General features: G+C 37.7%; 1 protein-coding gene across 5 annotated transcripts in view; it reads right to left on the bottom strand.

Moving 5' to 3' along the window:
- celf1 (cugbp, Elav-like family member 1) overlaps positions 1–25295 on the bottom strand; it is a 40776-nt gene that overhangs the window by 14866 nt on the left and 615 nt on the right. For 4 of the 5 annotated variants that reach the window (XM_017458670.3, XM_053676621.1, XM_053676620.1 and 1 more), the window contains exons 2-8: positions 18104–18144; positions 3443–3630; positions 3081–3163; positions 2929–2977; positions 1190–1324; positions 640–719; positions 343–504 (exon numbers count right to left, since the gene is read on the bottom strand). In XM_017458670.3, the coding sequence (XP_017314159.1) occupies positions 343–504; positions 640–719; positions 1190–1324; positions 2929–2977; positions 3081–3163; positions 3443–3620 (687 nt within the window). In that variant the 5' untranslated portion in view covers positions 3621–3630; positions 18104–18144. Of the gene's footprint in view, positions 1–342; positions 505–639; positions 720–1189; positions 1325–2928; positions 2978–3080; positions 3164–3442; positions 3631–18103; positions 18145–25071; positions 25259–25295 lie in introns of all 5 variants that reach the window. The other variant, XM_017458671.3, reaches the window with a different exon arrangement.

The following is a 25295-nucleotide window of genomic DNA, read 5'->3' as shown; positions in this document are numbered from 1 at the left end:
TTCTCTTTTGTAATCAGCGACATCCACAATTGTCTTTGGCCAGTATTTTTCTTTGGAGAAAATCAGCAAAACATCGTCTACTAAGTAGTAGCAGTAGGAAGTAGTGACCAGTGTTATCGTAACCACTATTTCAGTTCTCCATTCATTCTGAAGTGAAATGTGAGACTTTAATTTAACTTCTCTGCCCCCTAGTGGACACGTTCATGTTTCTTTCAAGTATTACAGCAGCCAACAATCCAACTGTATACACACAATGCCTTTACGTGTTCACAAATATATGGAGACAGAAGTATAAACTAGGTCTTAAACAAGTGAATGTGTGCAATGCTTAGCTGTACTCACTGCGAGGTACTGTGGGCCTAGCGAGTTAAGGCCAGTTAAATTTCCCCACATGGAGGCAGCATTGAGCTGCTGCATCTGCTGTTGCAGCTGCTGGGTCATGCGCTTCTGTTCCTTATCCTTCTGTGTGTCTGCAAACTTCACCACGATTGGGGATGAACAGCCCTAATCAACATAATACTCATTTTAAGCATATATCCATATATACAGGGTAGCAAAGACTGATATTATGGTGGAAAGAGGGAAAAAAGAAAGTGGAAACAGGGTAGAAGAGAATGTTACAGTGTTCAACTCTAGTACCTCCATGGTCTGTGACTGGTGCATGGATTTTATGGCAGACTGTGCCATCTGTCTGGCTGTGAATGTGATGAAGGCACAACCTAGATGGAGCAAAAGCAATAAAGACAGATTTGTACAGGTAAACCGTTTCCTCCAATCTTATCCTTTTGTTTTCGCAAGGCCATGCTAAAGCTGGGCAGGTTTAAGTACTCAATCTACAGAAAATGTAACAGGCAATACAGACAATTGCCCAGAATGTAATTACTGAATTTGAGCAGTTTTAAAGCATTTTCATTAAATTAAAACCACTAATAATTCTACTAAAGTATAATATAAATATTTAAACTGTATTTTGTAATTGTCCAATTCTAAAAATCTTTTGAAAAGCAAACTGCAAGGAAAATCAACAAGTCTTTCCCAACCAACACCACATGTTCTGAAACTGTTCATCTCTTGCTAGTTACTTTAATACTTTGACTTTCACAGAACTGCAGATTGCAACTCTATGCATTTATGAGCCTTGCTCAAATAAATTCCAGTCTTGTGAGGTTAAAAAGTTCACAAGCCTCACCACGGCTCAGTCCATCAGGTCCTCTGAGAATGCGACACTCCTCAATCTGACCGTAGGGGGAGAACATGAGCCGAATGTCGTTTTCGTTGCATTTCTTGGAGATCATCCCAATAAACAGCTTTCGGTCTTCTACCACTGAGACAGAGAGAAATGGTCAGCGTCGTATTTATTATTTTATTTCCGCAAAAAAAAAAAAAAAAAAAAAAAAAAAAAAACAGTTAACAACATTGTCAGTATTTCACCATCATACAACAGCCACTACATGGCTGAATAACGAAACACACCAAGCTGCCTTTCCCCCCAAATGACAATGCTGTATTTTACAATTCAGATATCTCCTGCCATGATATGGCGATTTGGAATTCGTGTCACTTCATGCTGCATAGTAGTACTGTTTATATATGACCTGAAAATCAATGCAAACCACATATTTAACCCCCCCAAAAAATATTTATTTAAAAAAAAAAACCAAACAAACAAACAAACAAAAAAAACCCTGTAATGCCACAAAGAAAAAAAACAAACATTTGTTTCATCACTGGTCCAGTAGAAATTTCCACCATGAAAATTCAGTATCTTTTTGTAGAAAAGGTGATTTAAAAAAAAAAAAATATATATATATATATATATATATAAAAAACACAGCCCAACATGAAATATTTTACCATACATATTGATTTTCTTTTTCTACCAATCTGTACAACTTGAGCAGCTACTGAATTAAACTGCAGCACTAAATTTTTTTTTATAAAATAAATAAATAAATAAATAAATGCTCCCAAGGAATCAGAAAAATAAACCAGCAAAGTGATTTGGTCTGATTTGACTTACAAATCAGATTTAAAAGTCAGAATTCATGTCTTAACCCTTTTTTAAATAATTTTTTAAAATTACGCGCAAGTCCATTGAGGACAAAAATGTCCATGTCAAAAAACTGTCAAATATTATATATTCATAATCCCCCCCCCAGTTTCACTGACTGTTTTTATTATTATCTTTACCAGCATCAGTTCTAATCATAATTAGCAAAAATTCATTTTCAGAATTTTAACTCTTTAAACACTGGGTTCTTTACATAATGCAAACATCTTCAAAGCTCAGGAACCTTCTTTGACTTGTATACATGGGGTGGAATATCATTTCTTTCTTTCAAACTTTTCACACAAAAGAAATTCAATACAAACCACAACTTTGGTATCCATACAGACAGACAGACAGACAGACAGGCAAAATTATAGCTGTATCATTTATTCAGTTGGTCTGCAGAACTCTATAATACAGCAAAATCAGAAAAAAGGAAAAGCATGTATTTTCCCCACAGGCTAAGACATGAAAAAAATAGTACACATTGCAGGAAATTTTTAAAATATTAAATGTTTTGAAACTTTGTCAACATAAAAAAAGCCTATTAACACAGAATGCATAATTTTATGCTTCAACGGCACAGTGATTAAATATTGCAGTTTCAATGGGGACATTTTTGTTCTTAAGGTCCTGAGTGGAACTAATTTGTATATCTAGTTTAAAATAGACTTATAAAAGCAAATGAGGGTGAAACATTAAAATTCCAATAAAAACACACCTTTTTGCAAAATTTATGCCATTATCACAAATGACTTAAAATAATAATAATAATAATAATAATAATAATAATAATAATAATAAAAGTCCATAAGTACACACATGGGTTAATCCCATCATTAACCCACTCACTACTAAAAAACCCATTAAATACTTACAGTTGTTCTTCTCGCTGTCTGCTGGCTTCATCTGAATGGGATGATGCATCTGGTACATAAGCGCACACATTAGACTTTCTAACCTTTATTCACTCACACATACACAACAGCCATTTCTCAATTCAATCGCAGTCCACTTATAGCGTACTCACCCCTGGAAGAATTTTCATATTGTGAAGGGCATTTTGTGCTTCTAATGCTGATTTGCGTGTGTAATATGTGATGAAACAACAACCTGAAAACAAGGTGGGAAGAAAAATAAGTGAAACAAAATGTTACCACCACCATCATGTCATTAACTAGAGCCGTTCTCAGATCACCAACATCAAGATTAAAACCAGATATTTGAAAATGGTGCTTGTGCGAGCAATGCGCTAGTAACATACAGCCTCCTACCAATTCTACATTAAATTAATATCACAACGTATTCTGCAGAGAACAAAAGAAAAAAAGCTGACATTTTTTGTAGCTCAACATCCACCATTAATTGACCTATTAAAGATCATGCTCACACCTTTGCTCTGGGGGGGGTTCTGACTCCTGTCTCTGAGGACGTTGATTTCATAGACGGCACCGTAGGGCTCAAAGAGCTCCCTCAGCTGCTCTTCTGACCAGGAACGAGGGATTTGACCCACAAACATTTTTATAGCATCAATGTCAGGCTGGTCTGGATGGTCTAGTGTCCCATTCATCTTCTTGGTTCTGAAAAGAAACAACGAAATCCCACTCAGAATAATGTGTCAACAAAGTCGAGCTTCATTTATTTACCAATGATGCAATGTATCAATAAACATAGGTTGGTTTAAATTCTGAGCACGGTGTAAAAAAAAACAAAAAAAAAAACATTGAAGGTTGTGTGTGTATGTATGTATATATATATATATATATATATATATATATATATATATATATATATATATATATATATATATATAAAAAAACTATGAATCTTGTATTAGTTAAGTATAGATGAGGTACATGAGATGACGTATTCGTAAGACAGCAAACACTGGAAAATAACGGAGCCCTTTTAATATAGACATTAATGTGCTGTAATGTGCCAGGAATATCCTTTTCCAACATTTCAGTTTACTGATAGGGTAACTAAGCATAGGCAACATCATCTACTGATATCCATTTATAGGCACAGACACTAGTATACAGAACAGAATTTTTTCTTTTTTTAAATACAGGAACTAGGACTCAATGTGCATTCAAGCATACCTTACCCAAATTAGATTTTACTGATGTTAATGTGTTTTAAAAAGTTTCTATATTCTAATACTTGGGTCTGGAAGTGTATTTCTGAAGGCGATCCAGCTGTAAAAACTGCAAGAAGGTTTAACAATATATTCCTGACATTTCAGTAATTTAACACCATTGTAGACAACTCAGAGGTGAGGAGCATATGCATCATAAAAGTGGCACCTTGCAGCACAAAAGTAAGTTATATTGATGAGCCAAGTTCCCTATACGTTTGAATGCACTTGCAATTGGCAGAAAGCGTGACAGAATCTCAGTTACACATGTGAGGTGTTCAGAGATGACCGTCACACTCGGGAGGGGAAATGTTATTAATGTAGTGGGTGGTCGTGGCTCAGGTGGTAGAGCGTGTTGTCCACCAATTGTAGAGCTGGCGTTTCGATTCATGGCCCACATGACTCGACATCTGGGCCAAAGTGTCCTTGGGCAAGACACTAAACCCCAAGTTGCTCCCGATGGCAATTTAGCACCTTGTATGGCAGCTCTGCTACCATTGGTGTGAGAGTGCGTGCGTGAATGAGAACCAGTGTAAAGCGCTTTGTAGAACTGCTAAGGTTAAAAAAGTGCTATATAAAGGGCCAACCATTTACCATTGTAGATGAACAATGAGTCTGAGGCTGCCATCTGGTCTAAACAGTACCACAGGGCATGTACCAGGCAAGAAGGAAGGCTCTGCAGATGTGTCATCATGGAACACTGCAAGGTACATTGACTGCTAACAAAAAGGCAGTTTCAGACATTTGGGCAGATACCCATATCCAGCAGATGCACACCATTAGCAGAATAGCCTCCATCTAAGGGTATCTAGGGACTCTTGGATTCAGAAGTGTTTACCGGACTACTGAGTTGCAGTCCAGTTAACTGGCAATTACAGGTGCAGATGCCTCTGGGCATACACGCCATATAGACAGAACATACACTGTACATCAGTGGACAGGCCCATTTGGGGAAATTCCATGCATGGTGGAGGAAGCCATTCAAAAGTATGACATCTGTGGTGACACTTGAACCCTTATTCATCTTCAGCAAGCTAAAGCCTGGCCTCCTCACGCTCAGACAAGGACCAGTTTCTGTTTGTGTCATTTGGTATACAGTGATAGGCCGATACACCACTTCTAAACAACACTTGCAGCTCCAGCAAGCCTCCAGCATCCTCAATAGAAGCCAGAGCTGCACATGCTGGCCTGGCTGAATCTGACTGGCAAACGCATCATGTTGCAGAATAAGTGCTTGAGGGTTTTACTGAACAGTATGTGCAAAAGCAAATTAGTACTACTTCCAGATTCTGCAAGCAGAATTCATTGTTTGGTGAAAAAGATCTAATAAATCCTTTCCTTTTTCAATTACACACAGGATGAACTTGGACAAACTTGCTCAAACAAGGAGATTACACATACAATAAAATCAACAGTGTAACCAAAATCAATAGGTTGCTGTATTTTAGGGATGTTTAAAAATAAATAAATAAATAAATAAATAAAAATAAATAAATAAATAAATAAAAATAAATAAATAAATAAATAAATAAATAAATAAATAATCAATATCAAAATGTTTTTAAAAAAAGTTAAGATTCTTATAAGGGCCATAAGCATTGTTCTTTAATTATATTTAATTTATACATACCAATTTTTACATTCTCACAATTGAAATCAAGTAAATTAAGGGTTTTTTTTGTTTTTGTAAATACTAGACAAAAATCAATAAACCTGTTGTGGCCCCTATTGGCTTTGTTCAGCAAAATTATATATTTAATAACATTTACGGCAAAACCTCAGTAAAATTATGTTTCACTTCAACACTGCTTTAAGGCTGGTGCATGCGTTCCCCATTAGGTGCCAGAAACTACAACAGAACAGGACACTTTCTGATTCCAATACCGCAGATCTTTCGATATCTCTCTCTCTCTCTCCCCCTCTCTCGCGCATGCGCGCGCGCACACACACACACTCACTCACTCACGCTCCCACTCTTAATGGTGCTCTGTGGGACGCATTTGGATATCTGTGATTCATCGGCCAGATCCTGCAAGCACTTGAGACACTGCTTTAATACTGTTCCGAACAGATTTTTTTTGTTTGTAATTGTCTCAGTAGTCCCAAGCAAGTCTGCACACAGTCACTGGCATTTTTTAAAGTAGTCCCTGAAGCACTGAAATAAGGCAAAAGTCACAATAATATACAGTGCATCCTTTCAAAACTGTAAAACTGCTGACTAGATCTAAATCAATAAAAGTTCTGTTGAGTAGTGTTTGACATTTTTTGCTTCTCGGTTTGCAGTTAGTCTACCAATTAGGATGAAACTGTTCCCATGGTAGTTGTAAAGCAGGCGTGAAGAACATCCAACAACAAAAGCTACATTTGACCTGTCAAAGCAAGGGGGCAGTTTTCCAAACGAAGCCCTGTGCATTGCAGGGCTACTTCAGGACTGTTTGGTAAATGTTAAAGTTACTAATGGGGAGAAAAACAAAACAAAACAAAACAAAACAAAACATGGCAGACACTTAAAGACACACTTAAAACACACACACACACACACACACACACCTCTCCAGTAACTTCAAGGCTCAAAAAGCTCACTGTGTAATGGTGGACAGGTTTGTTTTCCAGTTAAAAAATGGTGAATGGAAAAAACATTTGGAGGATGTAGTTTACCTGTATTAAAAAAAATAAAATAAAAATGACCAAACTTACAAACAAATATTTAACAAGTACAGAGTACTTGTACTCACACTGAACTTGAGTTCAGACTGCAGTGGTCCACCATCATCTCTGGCAGAAAGTCCAGCTTAAACGAAGCCATTTTCTCAAACACAAATCCACGGCTGCTTCTCCACGAAGCCACGGTGAAAAGCAACAGGCAAGCTTTGAGTTCACGTACAAAGCCTTAATAGTAAAAACCAAATCCACACAACGCAGCTTTGCTGTCATGTACAAACGACGACAATGCCACAGGAAGGGCCTGTTAAGTAAAGTGTTCAAGATTCAGTGGTTGTAAACAGAGAGCTCGAAGGGGCTGGGAGAGAAGACGATAAGCTGACTTCATTAAGGCTGAGCAGGACTCTCTGAGGGGAAAAACAAAAACGCAAAAAACAGTACCTGAAGACAACAAACTCAAATCAACATGGGGTAAAAAGACACAGCACTCTGATTAAACACAGTCTTTAGCAGCTAACGGTGCAGGGTCTGCTAATTGGACCAGGGCTGGACGAACCACTAAAAACCACTCCCCTGACCCAACAATGAAAAGTGCTGATGGATGGGGACTTTTTGTGAGCTTTTCTCTTAGCCAAGCAGAACGGAGTGCAGCGTCAGGTAAACAGAGTGTCAGATTGATGCTGATAAAAGCGGCTGATCGGCAAGCATGAATGGAGACCGGTAACATGCTGGTAATCCCTGTGTGGATGCACAAGCGGGGTTCCGGCACTATGCCACCACCAACGCACGTTTCCAGTGATGAGATGAGGCTGCTTGTGGTCACATGATTAGGTCTTATAAATCATTGGGTCATGGTTAGAGAAACTAACAAAAGTACAGGATACAATAATTTAACTTGAATACAACAGCTGTTCAAAAACAAAAAGATCTAAATAATGAGATACGTGATCTAAACTCAAGTATGACTATGCAAATCCTAGTTATAGTAGTCATGGCCAAGTTATACATTATTACATAATGTGAACAACATGGCCTTGTAAATTAGGTTTGGCGATTGACGATCATATTTGGGAATCGCCGATACATTCCAACTACTGAGATCGCAATCAAGTTGAACGATTTAAGTGTCTGCCAGAAAACATGGGGTCTGCAGCTGCACAAAAATAAATTGTGTTCTCTCGTAATACATGTTTCCTTTCAGCCTATTTTCTATGCTACATGATCCATAACCTGCTGTCTGACTTGGTTCTCTGACGCATCTTAGCCTCCCTTGTCCATGCTGCCAAACAGATAAAACGAATGTTTTTACTCCCAAAACATGAAACCAGACTTAAATTAAGAGCATGATATGTTCATCACGGCAACTTCACTATACAAGTATCTCCATACACAGAGTACAAGCAGGTGCACTGGATGTAATTTGTAAGTAATTAAGGCCAAAAAAAAAAAAAAAAAAAAAAAAAAAAAAAAAAAACCTACCACCACCACAAAAAAAAAAAACCACACACACCCGTGTCTAAATGCTAATGCTAGTGATTGCACCTATAACCAATTTCAAAGCCAGCTTGTGGTATTTTTTTTCTCCCTTTTAATGATGTAAAGTGTAAATGACACACATTACATACAGTATAATATGGTCACGCGCCATTCTTTTCCCTTCTTAAAGCCACAAACAATACTATTAATACTACCATCAACTGGTGATCGGCACAATAGGACACTGGCATACATTACAATCTCACAGGCCCACTGCAAATAAACTAAATGCGTGTTAAAGCTTTTGACCAAGAGCACTGGTTATAATACAAAAGGCAGGTAGTAATGTTATAGAGAACACTCCAGCAGACACGATGTTCTTTATCAATGTGCTCAGTGACACAAGTGAAATACTTGCGTCACTGAGCACATTGATAATGAACATCGTGTCTGCTGGAGTGTTCTCCATAACAAGCCGCATCCTTCTGTACATCTACATTTGCATCCTACCCTTACACCAGTTTCCGACTAGAAAATGTGTGAGAACACCACAATGGGTTTTCATATAGTCGCTGAATTGAAAGTTACTGGAGAGCGTGTATGAAACAGTTGAAAATACAAGTAAAAGGGGATTACTGTTTGCAAGGTAGGTGGTTCTATAAGTGCTATAAGTATGACTCACAAGATTATATATTGAGTCCAGGGAGGGTCTTTGGCACAGTGGAACCCTAGGCACCTGTTTAGGTCCCGTATGTCAAGTCTTCAGTTGTGTGTTGAACTAGAAAATGAAGCCAGTGCCTCAAACAATACCCATGATTCCCTCTTTTGTTCCATTCTGTGGAAGCTGCAATGATTCAGTGGCCCTGTTTCTGACAAGAGCACACATGCAGCAGACAGATTCAAACCATGCACAGTGTAAGTTGGTAAAGTTGTCATGAGTTAGTCAAGTTAAAACAAAAACGCCTCCACACAGCTGCAAGTGTATTAAATTTGAAATACAAAAAGGCTTAATAGTTTTGTGTCAAAACAAACACAGAACATCTATTGTTTGAACAAAGTTAATGATCAAACAGTTGACTATTTGTCAGATGACTTTCTGTCAGGGTAAACGGAGAATGTTGAGTTCATTAATATGAAGTTACAGGGCTCTACAGTGAGACCTTTTCACTCACATCTGCGACTGAAAGTATTGTGTAACTGTGAAAAATATATTTAGGCGCACGGGTGCAAGTGACCTGTTCGGAGTTGAATAATACAGTCGGGATAAAAACTACAGGAAGCCCAAACTGCATCTACACCGCGTAACAGTTACTTTCACACTGCTTTTCATCTCCTCAGTCAACCGAACAAGTGTGGAAATACTGCAGAGAAACCATTATGATGATGAGAGTAATGCTGTACATCATCTGCTTCTCTCAACTTCCCGATCTCACAAACCACCATCTTTTATCGATCACCCAAAATGACCTGAACCTGCGACATGCTCGTGTAGACACAGCGGTATCAGGCAGAGTAAATTAATACTAATGCTAAAGCTACAAGATTGGGTGCAATTCAAACTTCTTTATTAAATAATTCCTCACCAATGATAATCAAGAGTAGAAACTGTTCAGTCTGCAAACATACAGTACACTGCTGCTCTCCTTCACTCTCTTCGCAAACTCTAACAGACAGTGCATTCACTTCAATTAAACTCATGGTTGCCAGATATCACTAGAAAAAAAAGTCAACTCCAGTTTCCATGTTTTAATTTAACCCCCAAAAACGCAATATGCAGACATGGACACTGTACTGGGGGAACCGATCTAAAACCAATAAACAACAAAACAACTAATAAAATGTAAAGAAAATGTGCTTAGTTATAACCAAATTATTTAATATAAAAAATACATGTAATAAATTCATAAAATCAATGAGAAAATAAATGTTTAATTACTATGGGTTGCATTTAATATCAATTTGACATTAAGCTTAGTAGGCGATTTCCTTAGAAGGCTATTAGCCTTTTTCCTAATATGCATCATGCTTGTGTTAGTCTACTTTTAATTAGGACTCTATTGTTTAAGATATTTAAAAATAAATAATTCATGCTGTTATTTATCAATTAACCAACAGTATTTGGCATTGCTATTATTTTAATTAAATTAATAGTGACCATGAGCAGAGATCTTACATTTAACCGTTTATGACAGACCTCCTGATTAAAGTTTAAACAAAAAAAAAAAGATTGGTATCTGGATCAGGACCGGTCTATCAAGATGACAAGAAACCGATATCCGCTGTAAAAATCCTGATCGGAGCATCAGTAATGAACACCATTAAACTAAAGCACTTTGCATCTGCCAGATAAATGAACTCACCCAATCACATCCTATATGAGATTATTCAGATATACACACACACACACACACACACACACACAGAGCAGTTTGAGAATTACTGGCTTTGAAAAAATCGCTAATGATGTAGCTTTAAATAAATTTAAGAGGAGCAGACTTCAAAAGACTGAACATTGATGTTTATTATATTTGTTTATAAGGTGGAACAGGTTAACGGTTGTTTTTTTTTTGCATACAGTCTGTAAAATTAACAGAATATTATATTTATCAGATGGTAAATTAATTTGTCATGGCTCACACTATGTTTCTAAATTCTGTCATAATTGACAAGCTCAAGTTCTCTCATGCCTACTTGTGCATTATATTGTGGCACATTAAATGTTACTGTCTCTAAAACAAAAAAACAAACAAAAAAATCAACTTCAACCGTGCTCCTAAAAGTTTTGTAATTAGGAGAACAAGTGCTCTTAACAAATTGTTACCATACAGCCCCGAATTAATAGTGTATGCTTGACTTGGCTAACATTTGTCAGCTATGTAGTTCTCATCAGTTAATTATATTTATTAGAGATGCCACTATAGAAAAGGTTGTCTGAAAATGGTAAATTTTCGGAGGAAAAAAGGATGAAAATATCGACCTAAAAAGATCAAATAGGCCTACAACAAAGTGTAAGATCTAACACTTTACTAATAGCGTTAATGGTGTCGATCATTAGAAAGTGGTCAAATATGCACTGGTCAGTAATCAGATGCATTCAAACAGTTTGGGTAGAAGATCAATAGAGAAATATTTTAAATATCATGTGGACATTAGATAACTGATTTGTTAAGTTTTTTTCTGTTTACTACACATTACTACCGAATCCCCTAAAACTACACTCAGCAAAGTATCGTGATTGTGACTAGCAGTTAACATCACCACTACACAGCTGATATTACACCCACCTCTACTCTCAAACACAAAATGGAAACTGTCATCTTCTTGTCTTCTTTTAGGCCAATGGTTCAAGACAATTAAAAAACTCAATTTTTTTTTTTTTTTTAAATAGTAAATCATGAGCAGGGATGGGGGAAAAAGCAAGCAGATTATGTGTCTGGGCTATTTGTTTTTTTTAATGAGAGTTGCCCAGTGGAGAAGTAGGGTCAGTATGCTGCTGATGTAGTGGTGGTCACCAGCATTGTTTCTTCTCTTGTCAAAAAATACAGAGAAAGAAAAATCTTCACTTCCTTTTGATTTACAAAATGAAAATGTTTTGTTTTGTATTAGCATTAGGATGCATTTTGTATTAGCATTAGGATGTATTAGCCTGAATGTTGAAGCTTTGGAAGCTCAACTTTTTGAACAGACTGTATATTCCAAAGAAAGGGTGAAGGGGTGAAGCTTGCTGGAGGTGCACAGGCCAGCACATTAGGAGACAAAACATTTCAAAATGCAGAACATCAGAAGCATTGCGTATTGGCAAAAAAAAATATGTCTGATCCATTTTAACATGCGAAATCCTCCATGAAATACTCTAAGGCTCAATGAATACCGAATCCAAAGAATTGTAGTTTCCAGAGCACTAAAATGTGCAAGCCGAAAGAAATGCAGCTGCAAAGTCCTTTGCCTCATTGATAACTCAATATGGCAATGTGTGCTCCCTTTTCAGAAGCGTGCACCTGAAGCACATTAAATATGGTATGTTTATAATGAAATATGTGTAATGTGATTTAGTTATTATTCGGTGATTCAGTGGTTTTCTGGCGAGGCTCATGTCATGGGGACCGTTGCTAGCTGCACAGAGTTAGGTCAGAGAGTTTCTTATTAAATTAATGAGAGAAGACGAGCACATTAGCATTGAAGGATGCATAAGCCTGAATGTTGAAGCTTTGGAAGCTCAACTTTTTGAGCAGACTGTACAGGTGAGGAGGTGAGAGCTGGGCAGACTAAAGCAGGAGTTTAGTCCTGCAGAGAAACCTTTAATTGTTCGACTAAAGCAGGGGGTTTCAACTGGTCCTGGGGACCCACCGCTCTGCACATTTGGTACATCTCCTTTATTTAAACACACAACATACCGATTCGGCTAATTGAGAGAGAGAGAGAGAGAGAGAGTCAAGAAGTCAATGTGTCATATGAGAGACATACAAAATGTCCAGTAGGCCCCCAGGACCAGGATTAAAAACCCCGGAACTAAAAAGGACTAAAGCACTGCTGCATCACTCTTTTTAAGTAGAGCTGAAATCCCACTTGCACCTCTATCAGCAAGTAGTCAAAAGACATTGTAGGTACTGCAGGAAACTGCTAACCAAAGTGAATTCCGAATTTAACTGTAAAATATATTGTGGATGCCACAGAAGATCACATGTTGATTATAAAAGATAAACATGCAAGTCATTCAGGCTGGATTTTGAAGGTTGAATATCTTTACACAAGAAATCCAAGAACTCTGAAACTGTATAAATGGTTTGTTACATTTACCAGTGACAATTTGCCATCAATAATTTATAAACCTGTAATGAAAATGACATTTTGTATTTGTGTTTCTTGACTCAACCACTACAGTGGCCTAATGGTTTAAAGACAGCTGCATGGTGCATGTGTTATTCATGGCTGGACTATGAAAGGTTGCTTGCACCCAGGGTGGGGGTGGTTATAGCACAAGGAAAGAAATGTAAGCATATGGCAAGCAGCCTTCCACAAAAGCAAGCAAGCAAGCAAACAAACAAACAAACAAACAAACATGCCTTCCCGACTGCAGAGAGACCTGCTCTGACCTACAACCACCTGAAACAAGCATATAAATAAATCGTACTTTAATTCTGGTTCACTTATTTCCTGTTAGTCGTACTTTTATTAGCAGTTTGTTAACTTGACATACTAAGCATGCACTGTAGCCTCGTTTTGAATCCAACTATTGTCATGGGGCAAGTTCTAGGATGTTTTATTTGCAGGGGGCCAAAGCAGATACAAAAGCATTAACAGGGTGAGCTTGTTAAGGTATTAACATGATGGTCCAGCCGATGGTATACATCTGTGGTGAGGGGAAACAAATTTCAGATTAGAATTAGACCAACCCCTTCATACTGATTTGTTTGAAACATTTATTCTGTTACTCTTTTCCATTGTCTTTAAGCCTTTATGTCCTGTTGTGGCTTCAATTTGATCTTTTAACCATTTGGATGCTTTGCCAGTGAAGCTTGGCAAGATCAGATTCTTCATGGGATTTTACCACATAAAAGTGACAACAAAACTGTAGGGTCTTTCCCAATGAGCCTACTGAAAATTCATTGAATCAACCAACCAGAATTTTAAATCCTATTCAAGGAATAGCATCCATCTCACTCACTGGAAAACATAGAAACTGACTGTCAACAGAAAAATCTGCCTTCGTCAAAAACTTATACTTCATTCAGACACCATATACAGTTGCAATCAATTATTTCAACCCCTTCATGGCAAGCATATTTAGTACTTGGATCACCTTTTTGTTGTTATGACCTCCTGCAAACGAGATGCATAGCCAGGCACCAGCTTCTGGCAGCATTCCTGAGGAATATTAGCCCATTCCTCATGAGCAATGGCCTCCAGTTCAGTAATATTCTTGGGTTCGTGTGCTGCAACCGCCTTCTTCAAATCCCCCCAGAGATTTTCTATGGGGTTCAAGTCAGGTGACTGATGGCCCTGTTGAATCTTCCAGGACTTCTTCTGCAACCAAGCCTTGGTGGAATCTGCGGTATGCTTGGGATCATTGTCCTGTTGGAAGGTCCAATGATGCCAAAGCTTCAGTTTCTTCACAGATTGCCTGATGTTTCCACCTAGGATTTCCTGATACTTTAATGAATCCATCTTGCCTGCCACATGCTGGAGGTTTCCAATGCCAGAGGATGCAAAGCAGCCCCAGAGCATCACCAAGCCATCACCATGCTTCACTGTGGACAGTGTTCCTTCTTCATTCTTCTTCGCTGATCCACCGTGCCGAAAAGTTCCAGTTTTGTTTCACTGCTCCACAGAACAGAATCCCAAAACTTCTGTGGCTTATTTATATGAGGTTGAGCAGACTTTTCTTGTGCTTTTGGGTCAGTTCTGGCATGGAAACCTTCTGCGTTTAATATGAACCTTACTGTGCTCACTGAAACCTCAGTGCCTGCAGGTCTTTTGCAGTCACTTGAGGATTTTTCACAACTTGCCTTCTCAGAAATCTGGTTGCAGCCATTGATAGTGTCCTTTGTCTGCTCCGTCCAGGTATTTCATGTATTTTCTGACCCTAGCCAGTTCAGGTATTTCATGTGTTCCAGCTCAAGCACACCTGGTGCAACTAATGAAGCCCTTGATTAGTTGCATCAGGTGTGCTGGCACAACACCTGTTTTGCATGTGTGCACTGTTATGAGGGATTCTATTCAGGGGGTTGAATAATTTTGAAACTGGATTAGTCGTTATAGGTTTGAAGAAGTCATTTTCAGTTGAATTTGGGGAAACCACTTAAAGCATTCATTGTGTTGAATTATTTCAATTGCTTTTGATTTCATCGCAAACAGCTGAAAGTCTTCACAATCTTGAAAATAAACCTGATGGGGGTTGAATAATTTGATTGCAACTGTATTACCTACTTGCATCAATGACCCACTAATCATTACTTCTATTGCATCAACAACCAATCACAAGACCTGATCCACATAGCCATATGACAGCAGCGGACTCTTCATACATCATCCCAAGATGAAACTGTCAACCATTTTAACAGTTTATCCTTAGTCTTTAACTATTTCTGGAGCAATTTTTGTCTCTACATGGTAATGCATCATGTGACTGATAGCATACATTCTTGAAAATTGGGGGGGGGGGGGGGGACGACAAACACACCTCGCACAAAATGTATCCCCTTTCTTACAAATTGACAAAATCTATATTCTTGTTGCACAAAGATTCATGTCAAAGACACCTTTACCAAACTACACAGTCTCAAACATACAAACAACCAGAAAAACTGGCATTCACATACAATCTCAAACATTCATCACTACTGAAATAGAGACTCAAAGTCAATGAGCACAGCCTGTCCGCAGTGCCAGATAATGGAGGTGTTGCCATGCAAGACTAAAATCCACCCACAGACAAGCAGCTACACATAAGTGGTGTGTGTGGAGGTGTGGGTGCAGGGTTAGCATGTAACCAGGGAAACAGCTCATCTTTTAATTTAGAGGCCTTCCAGCTTTTAAACAGATTCACCGCACACAGGTTTATTTCATGCTATACAAGTGAAAACCTACAGGCAACAAAATTTGTTAAACAGCTTCTGTGCATCAGTAACAGGAGGCTCTACCTCAGAAGTGTCAGGACTCCAGCACAAGAGTTCAGCAGTTCCTCGACCTCTTAACAAGCCTGTTTTAATTCTTCAGCTAATTACCAATGACTTCATAGCATTAATGTGTAGAAAAAAAAAAAAGGTACACTAGCAAATTCTGTCTAGAGTAAGATCTTGAAATTTATAACCCACATACAATGGCCTAAAAAGCTTCACGTGGCACAGCTGAATGTCTCGATTGGTTTACATGTACTATATGGCCAAATATTTTGGGGACACCTAACTATCAAACCTATATGTGGTTCTTCCACAAACGGTTGCCTCGAATGTGAAAAGCACACAATTGTATAAAATGTCTTTGTACACTGTAGCATTACAATTTCCCTTCATTGAATCCAAGAGGCCCAAACCTGTTCCAAACAATGCTCCTGTGCAGAAAGCGAGCTCCATCAAGACTTTGTTTGTGAAGTGGAAGAACTCAAGCGGCCTGCACAGAGCCGTGACCTCAACCCGACTGGAATACCGACTGCACCCCCAGACCTCCTCACTCAGCATTAGTGCAAAGGCTGAATGAGCAAATCCCCACAGCCACGCTCCAAAATCTCATGTAAGAGTGGAGGATATAACAGCAAAGGGGGAACTAAATCTGGAACGGGATGTAAAAAAAAAAAAAAAAAAAAAATTTTTTTTTTTTTAATGGTCATGTCCACCAAGATTTGGCCATGTGGAGTTTAAACAACTGCAACATCCTGTAAAGGTTGGCTTTTGTTTATGAACTGAATGTTTTAAAAAAAATTCTTTTATTCAGTCATGACACATTTTTAAGCAAAATACCAATCTGTCAATAGGTTGGTAAACTTTATATGTTACTGATAGCACAGCTTCGGCTTATAGATGCCATCGGGTAGTCATTGGGATACCTGCATTTTATCACAGTGGATGTATTTTCCTACAGACGCCATCATGGTTTATACGACTAAACTGATATTTTTAGAAAGTGTCTAGATCAGTTTCTGATGCTAAACATTATATAAAAGATTTAGAGAGACACTTGGTGGTGGGGACAAGTCTCCAGTGTAAGCTAGGTCAATGCTGGTTTCATGTTAACTGTGGCAAGATACATTGTGTTCTTGGTATTCCAATACGATTAAAGTCTTATTCTAAGTAGCAGTTAATTTTGCTCAGGATTTAGACTTGAAGCATTTTTTTATTTCTGCTTTACAAGTGTATCAGTAATTCAATAGCGGAAAAGCAGTTATTCACAAATATCCACTAGGGAAATGTAGCTACCAAGCTCTACTACAGTAACAGCGTTTTCCCGACCATAGAAAGGCTTAGGCACAGTGCCACGTGTTTTTGCAGGGCACCTTAAGCTAAATGAATGTAAAATGGCATTTAGGCAAAATATCAGAATGAATGTAAAAACAATGGATAATAACAGAGAGGTGGCTTGTCCTCAAAAGGGAAGCTTGCAACAGGAATGACCTGCCAATCAACAATCAATGTTTGGACTAATGTTTGTGATTGGTTTGGGATAGATACTCATTGCCAAGCTAATAAAACAGCTGATTGGATATTTCTCTGCACTGTCACCTCGGGATGGTAGTTACAACCGTCGACTCGGAAGCCAAAAAAAAAAAAAATAGTGTCAAACTTTTGATCAAAGCATCCCCTCCCTTGAGACAACTGTAAGTAATGTAAGAACTTAAATGAACATACATCATTCCTTATAAAAATGAAAGTAAGAACCATGATATCATTTCTAAGCAATGACAATTTAAAAAAAAGTTTCCCATTTCATTTAAAAAACACCCCCACACGGCCCTAAATTCTATTCTATACGTTTCATGACAAAATTGCGTATTTACCAACTTCACTGGGTTTCCGTCAGAAAATATTTCAGCAGTGTAAAAAGTGTGCGAGTTTGAAGTACATTACTACAGGTACTTTAGTGAGCTCAATCAACAGGATGAAGAACTTGTTTGAGCCAGACTTCTTAACTTAGGAAAGTGTCTTTAAAATATTTGTACACTGTATTACCTGAACGGTAACACAAAGGATATCAAGTGCTCGTTTGAATAATCCCTACAATAATCTATGATAATGTGCATGCAAACAATTAACAGTAACGATGCAGACTATAAAATAATCACTTACCCTGCAAGTAGCGTTTTCCTGTATGAAATTTCACTTTTTTCCTGCAAAAAAAAAGAAAAAAAAAAAAGAACAGAATCTCAGTAAACAGAGCAGCTATCACCACATACACTGGACATTATCAGGGTTCACATTACACCTCTCTGCTGCACCCAATAACAGGTTTAGCTATGATAAGGAGACACCCTGCCATTTCTCAAGTGCATTCAAATAGCAGAAATATCTGAGTATATGCTTTTTTTGTTCAACATAAAAATACATACACACATTGTGCTATGCAAGGGCCATTTGTTTACTTGCTATTGCAAGGCTTTAAAAATAAATAAAGAAATAAATAGGTCTCTTGTATCAAAAAGTAAACTGACCAGCAGAGTTAACTAATTCACAAACCCATGTTAAGGCTAACCAACTAAATAATATTTTAAGGAGCTCTTAATACTTACAGCACTGAACATGCTAACTGTGTGCATGACCAAAATAATACTGATTTTGGTCTCATCTAACCCCAACACTAAATGTCTGCTGTAGTTCTAATGGCACCTGTTGAAGTTAAATCGTTGCAATTTGTGACATTCTCTAAGGAAGAGCTTCTTTCTTCCAACACTTACAAACAAACCAATTAACTAAACCGTGCAAATTCTAATAGAAAAGTCTAAAACCGTGAACCCCCCCCCTTCATCGTGTGCACACGGGTCCAATTCCTGGCAAATTCCCAACTGTTTCAGACACGTCAAACTTTGTTATGATCCTAACTGCATGCCATTGTATTTTTAACTGCTTATGTAATTTTTATATCAGTTACCGGATTTGTGCAGGTCAACAACCATCTGTCCGTTTTCAACGTTCTTTGCTTTTACGCCATGACAAAGGGATTTTACGTGTGTGCAACCTCATTACTCATACACTGGGGAAACAGGTCCTGGTTAAAGGCAACAACTGAATTCCTAAGAACAAATAAACCCCACCCCAAAAAAAGGTTCTTCCAAGAATGAATTTGCATTTATTTAAATTATTCCAGTGCAGCACAGACACGTGATTTCACAACATCTTAAATGCAACAATTTTTGTATTATTCAGCCTATTTGTTTCAACATTTCTCCTTCTCCTCATAGTGTCATTTATAAGCTTTGCAGTTATAAACTATGCATCTCTGTGGTGGAGATGGTGAGGCTAAGCACAAACACATGATCAAATGTCATCAGACAGCCCCCCCCTCACCCCCCAGATATTTTGCTCATAATTTCAGCAATTAACTTTTATAACAACTAGTCATTTCTATAGTATACACATTAGCTAAAACGAGGGCCGTATATTTAGGATTTCTTAAGACAGCAAGGATATAAGCCTAGGGCTTCATGGAGATGTTTCACTTTCATCAGCACACGAGACGATTAATTAATCGATCAATTGACCGATTATTTATTATTATTAATCCAGATTAATTAGGGGGGGGGGGGGATTCACTACCATTTTATTTATTCCATTTAAAATAAAATCCGCAAACTGTTACAAATATAAACACTCAAAACCTAAACAATTATACAACTTTACATTAACACAACTGTTTGTCCAATTTTATATATAAAGAAAATACTGGTTTAATATGCAAGTTTATATTAAATGTATGCATTACCTCCCAGGATGCATTAATTTTTTTTATTTTTTTTTTAAAGCACTGAATTAAATTACAGTCCTACATTATTAATAAAATCTGACTTTCACTGCACCTTGTGGTTTCTGTTACTCACTGCCTTTAGACATTATTTTACTTGTGTTCACTTTGATCATAGTGTTTTAATTAGACATTACAGATATTACTTGCGCTCCCACTGCGAATGAGGAGCAATGCGACCTTGTTACTACCAAATCACTTCCATTACAAGAAACGACAGAATTTACCCTGCAAGCATGCAAATACACCATCTAATGACAAACTTGAATTAAACTAAATCTTTTAAGTAACTCCCACCACTTTCCCCAACCCCTTGCACACAGTGGAGTATTTTGGATATAAGAATAAGTTTGTGTTCATGCATCACAGTCATGCTTCTGTCCTATACAGACTCCACTTTGGAAAGTTTGCAGGTTACAGTCTTCTCTGCAACATTTAATATAAAATTCTCCCTTGCCTTGCGCCGCCATCGGATAGTGACTGAGGTCATGCTGGGTATAAAAGGTAATGTTGATAAACATTAAACAAGAAATTTATTTTCGTTGACCTGTGTGTGGATATCTGCTAAAGTTAGCAGCATCGCATTACGTGTGTTTGACGTCACACGTCATCGACTGGGAAACAGCTTATACTTCCAGCTAGTTTAAAAAAATTTTTTTTAAATAAAAACGATCATGTGAATCAGATGATATTACCTTTCTAAAATTCATACACTAGATGGTAGAGCAAAAAAGCAAAGCAAGATAATTACTTCTATGAAGCCAATCACTTTTTAAATAGTATATACTGTTTTTGGTCATAAGCATTGCCTAGACGATTTTTGTAAAAATTTTACTTTTATGACATATGGTAGCTGAGATGTCGAATGCAGTTACACCCAAACTGACTGAAAGAACTGGCAGCCATTTAGACACACACAAAGCCGCAGAAATACCTACAGATTAGGGACGTCACAATACCAAAAATCTAGTAGTCGATACCACCAAAGGCACACGATACTCAATACAAAAGTTAATACCACAGTGTGGTATAAAAATTTTTTTAAACTTAAAGTAAAATTTAAGAACTCCTGGAGGACATCCTCCTCTGGCTAATACTGGCAAAAAGAGAGAGAGAGAAGGGGGGGGGGGGTATTTTAGTTATCAAACACTGTCTGACAATGACTAATAAAACAGTGCTAAGTGCTAATAAGTGCTAAGGTGCACTCCTAAACGTGCGCACCCCCCCATACTTTGAATGCAAGCATTAGTTTAAATTCACTGATATGGTGGCAGACCAAAAAGATTTATTAAAACCATTAATATTTGAATAATTATTAGTGACATTAGGCTACATTTATCTGACAGGACACGGGCTGAATGGCGATGCACGGTGGACCATTCGGAGGTAATTTATAACATTGCAATGTGTCGTTAACAAATAACAGGCTATCGCAAATATTACACGGAGCATAACGTTAGCTGGTTTCACGGCCACAATGCCAGCTACCTCAAACGAACATAATACAGGACTGTCTTTCAGGTGCTTCGCCAAATTCCAGGTGTTTCCTCGCTTTGTTTGAAATGAACGATAGCATCGGCTGCACACCGGCAACCTTTCCTCTCTCGTCTCTCAACAAGTCAGGGCAGAGCTAAAATTGTTGCCATTTTCTGTAGTTTTCCCCATGTGCTTGTAGGCGTTTTTCTTCTTCTTCTTCACCACTTGTGGACCGACTAAAACAACTGTGCGTATTTGCTGCCCCCTTCAGTTCCGGAAGAATTGCAACCTCAGTAGCTTCATAAACAACGGTACCAATGCTACTGCAGAAAAACAAGTACTGTCACGTTTTAAGAATGTTGGTACAGACTTGCTACCGAAGTATCGGTTCTTGCAACACCCCTACTACAGATACAGAAAAAGCTGCTTAATATCAAACTTTTTTCAGGTAAAACACTTTTGTTCCATATTTTGTTGGAAGTTGATAAATGTCAGTTCACATTGTAACACGGATGTTGATAGAGCTACAGAACTCATGATCGCCGTCTCCGCTGAAGCCAGATGCGAGTCTACACAGTAGTGTGCTCTGAGCTCACAGTGAAGCAACAGAGCTTTTGCTCTTTCACCTGGTAAGAAGTAACTGTGACAGTCACACTGACATGCACAAAAGTTACTGAGGTAAGCAGATAATTATACCCTCAGAGTCATGAACACTTGGGTTGCCTTCCAAACAGCATACCTCCTTATGGTTCACAGCCATGATTACTCTGTGCAGTGGACAAGGACAGAGCACTGAATTGCGCCGCATCCCAATTCGCCTACTATCCACCCTAAATAGTATCCGAGATTAGAATTAGAGTCCCCCGAATTGTAGTACGTTGAAATGAATATCACATGTGTTCCCGGATGGTTTACTATTTCTGGGAGATATTCGAAGGGTGGACCCATGGACACTTTTCCAGCTAATATTGCCCACAATTTTTGTGACAGTTTACTTAACCAAATTCAGAGATTCATTTTAGAGTGGTGTAAATGAAATGTAGAAATATTGAATTAAATTAAATAGTATAAATTATATAAAGGAATAATGAATGAAGAAAAGCTAAACTGTAACGTGGAATTTGTTTACAGTTACAGCGTGCTTCACTGGGCAAAGTTCTCTTCCTTCACATCACGCGTTAGTATGTACTTGCATACTCTTCTGCTACATACTCAAAGAATGTACTTTTTCCTTCATAAAAAGAATACTATACATGAAAAATATGTATATGTAGGGGAACTGTGATGCCGCGCTGTTCCATCACAAGTGAGATGAAATTCTAAAAATGTTAAATCCAACAGCTCCGAGTCTGCTTTCTTTTATCACTGCATCTATAGAAGATGGATTCTGATTGGCCACAGCAAGCTGGATGATGATTGGTTAACCCTAATACCAAGATTAGTTAGAACTTTTGAGAAATATTATATATATATATATATATATATATATATATATATATATATATATATATATATATATATATATATATATATATATATATATATATATAGTGCATTTTCCAGGTAAGCCACTTATTTGTTCTCTAATTACCTTAAAGCCTGGTCAAATAAAAACATAAGAGCAGAGAAGAATAAAGTATTCCCCAGTGGTTAGTTCATTTTCTACCAAAATGCCAGCACCTTATAATACCAAGGACATGAAATGTCACCATGCTGTTAACTGAGGTACGCGTCTGATCATTTTTAAGTGATAATTTGCTTTGTGCAGTTTTACAAAACAATTACTCTGAGAGAGGGGGAAAAACATATCTACATTTTAAGCAACAAGAGTATGATGTAAAGGTATATTTACTCAAAGCATTTATGATTTTGAAACATGCATAATTCTGTTTGAGGTCTCATACAATAGATTTACATGCATTCAAGGGCAAATACACACTTTAACATGCTCATAGTTTAAACTGCAGCATTACCATTTTTTCCCCCCAGAGTCACAAACGACTCATTAAATGATTCGTTCTAAACGCCTCCTTTCGGAAAGTATACTCTGCTCTGATTGGCCAGATGTCCCAGACTATTGTGTTTGGTCTACCGCGGTCAGTGAGCAGCCTATGAAGACCAGAGGCGGGGTTTTTGTTACAAACCTATGTAAGTTAGTACAGGAAGTAGGTCTGGAATCACTAACGACTCATTTAAGCTGTTCAGAATCGGTTCCTTCTTTTGGGAGTCAATAAATCCATTTTGCACTTTGATTTTTGAAACTTTGCAGACGTTTTTACATTCACAAACAGCTCTATAACATACTACATGAAAGGTAATATTTGAAAAACCATAATAGGTGCACTTTAAGACTTCCAGTCACACTATCTACTTTACTGAGAGTCCACGCTGCCAGGGGGTGAAAGTGGAGTCACAGGTTATTGAGCTAATATTATTACATCATTAAAAAAAAAATCCCACAGTGGTAGCTTCACTAAAACATAGTCTATCACCGTATTATGGAGGGGGGGTAAATAAAAATTATGAAAATTGCCAACATTAATTGGAGTTTCTCTATAGCTTTTTAATAGAAAATGCTACCATGTACTTCAAAATGTCTAGCACAGATGTTACTCTGCTCACCAATTCCTGCAACGTATTCTTCATCTGGGACAGAAACGTGAAGAAATGCCTCACTTAAAGGCTTTAAACAAACTCTTCAAGCGCTCTTAAGGTGTAAATATAGACAACAGCTGATCAAGTTACACAGGTTCAGCAGTAATATGCTCTCTCTGCCATCTGCCTCAAATTAAAATGTACTTCGGTTTACTTACACCTCGACTCATCTAGAAGAGAAACCAAAAAGCGGAGGTCAAGTCGTATCGAATCCTGACATGTGCTTATCCTAACAATCAAAAGGATTGTGGTTTAAGGTCACCACACGCTAATGATGGCATTTCTAATTCTACTGCTCAAAAGCACACACTTCTTTATATCAGTGGCTTTCAATGTGTGAAGCATAACCAAGTGGTTTGTTATTTTATTGTTTTTAAAATTCAATCGCACATTTAAAAAAAAAAAAAAAAAAAGGTATATTTATTATTTAGTTCTTAGTTATTTGCCTGTTCTTTTGAATTGAACCTCTATAACACAAGCAGGTCTATGGAAATCACCAACCTGAACCTGAAGATGTATGCCCCTAATAAACACACATTTAAATATTATTTGTGAAATAAGTCAGTGCGGTGGGATCCATGGACTTTCGTTTGCATTTGAAGAACCTGTCTACACAACCTCTGAGAAACTCTACACACACATGGTTAATATGTCCTGTCCCACTGCGTTGGACCAAACCCCACATGGCCAGATCACTCTGTTCAATGTACACAATATACATTTATCCACCTGGTAACAACTCAGCTGTCTCAGTGTCTTAACTCAAACATCTAATCACGTTTTATACCAGCAGTATAAAACCCTGACCCAGATTACTGTCATTTTAATTAGCCTATTATAAAGACATATAGCTCCTGTGAGCCTCTTCATATCTCCAGGTCTATAACTGGTGCTTAAGGCCTGGCTCAAGAAAGCAGGCCAAGAACCTCCACTTTAAGAAAAATGCTTTGGACAAATTATTATTATAATAATTCCTAAAAGTTTTATATTCTGTTAACTATATGAATTGAATAAATAAGAAACCAGTCCGACTTAAAGGCTCAGATCCCTTGGATAATGTTAAAGACCAGAATGGGGTGTGTGCTCACTTTGGGTTAGCTAGCACGCTAACGCTGCACGCTCACAAACATGTTTACACCATACGCAACACATTACAAACCTTACCTACCAGATTAAATATTAAAACTCGTCTCAAGTCTTAAGTTTTTCTTCTTGTGTTCAATCTTGGTGAAAATACACGGAGTGCAGAAACGCCAGCATTCGCCTGTGTAGCGACATCACAAGACACGGGCCCTAACGCTTAGCTTCGTGGCTAGCGGTTGCACAATTTACCGTCTCAGCTCGTTTATATTTACCTGGAGAGAAGAAAAATCGGGGAATGACCATGCGAGT

Source organism: Ictalurus punctatus, chromosome 27 (assembly GCF_001660625.3).
Source record: "Ictalurus punctatus breed USDA103 chromosome 27, Coco_2.0, whole genome shotgun sequence".
Taxonomy (NCBI): domain Eukaryota; kingdom Metazoa; phylum Chordata; class Actinopteri; order Siluriformes; family Ictaluridae; genus Ictalurus; species Ictalurus punctatus.
Note: the sequence above shows the minus strand (reverse complement) of the source record. Positions and strands in the feature narration are given on the sequence as shown.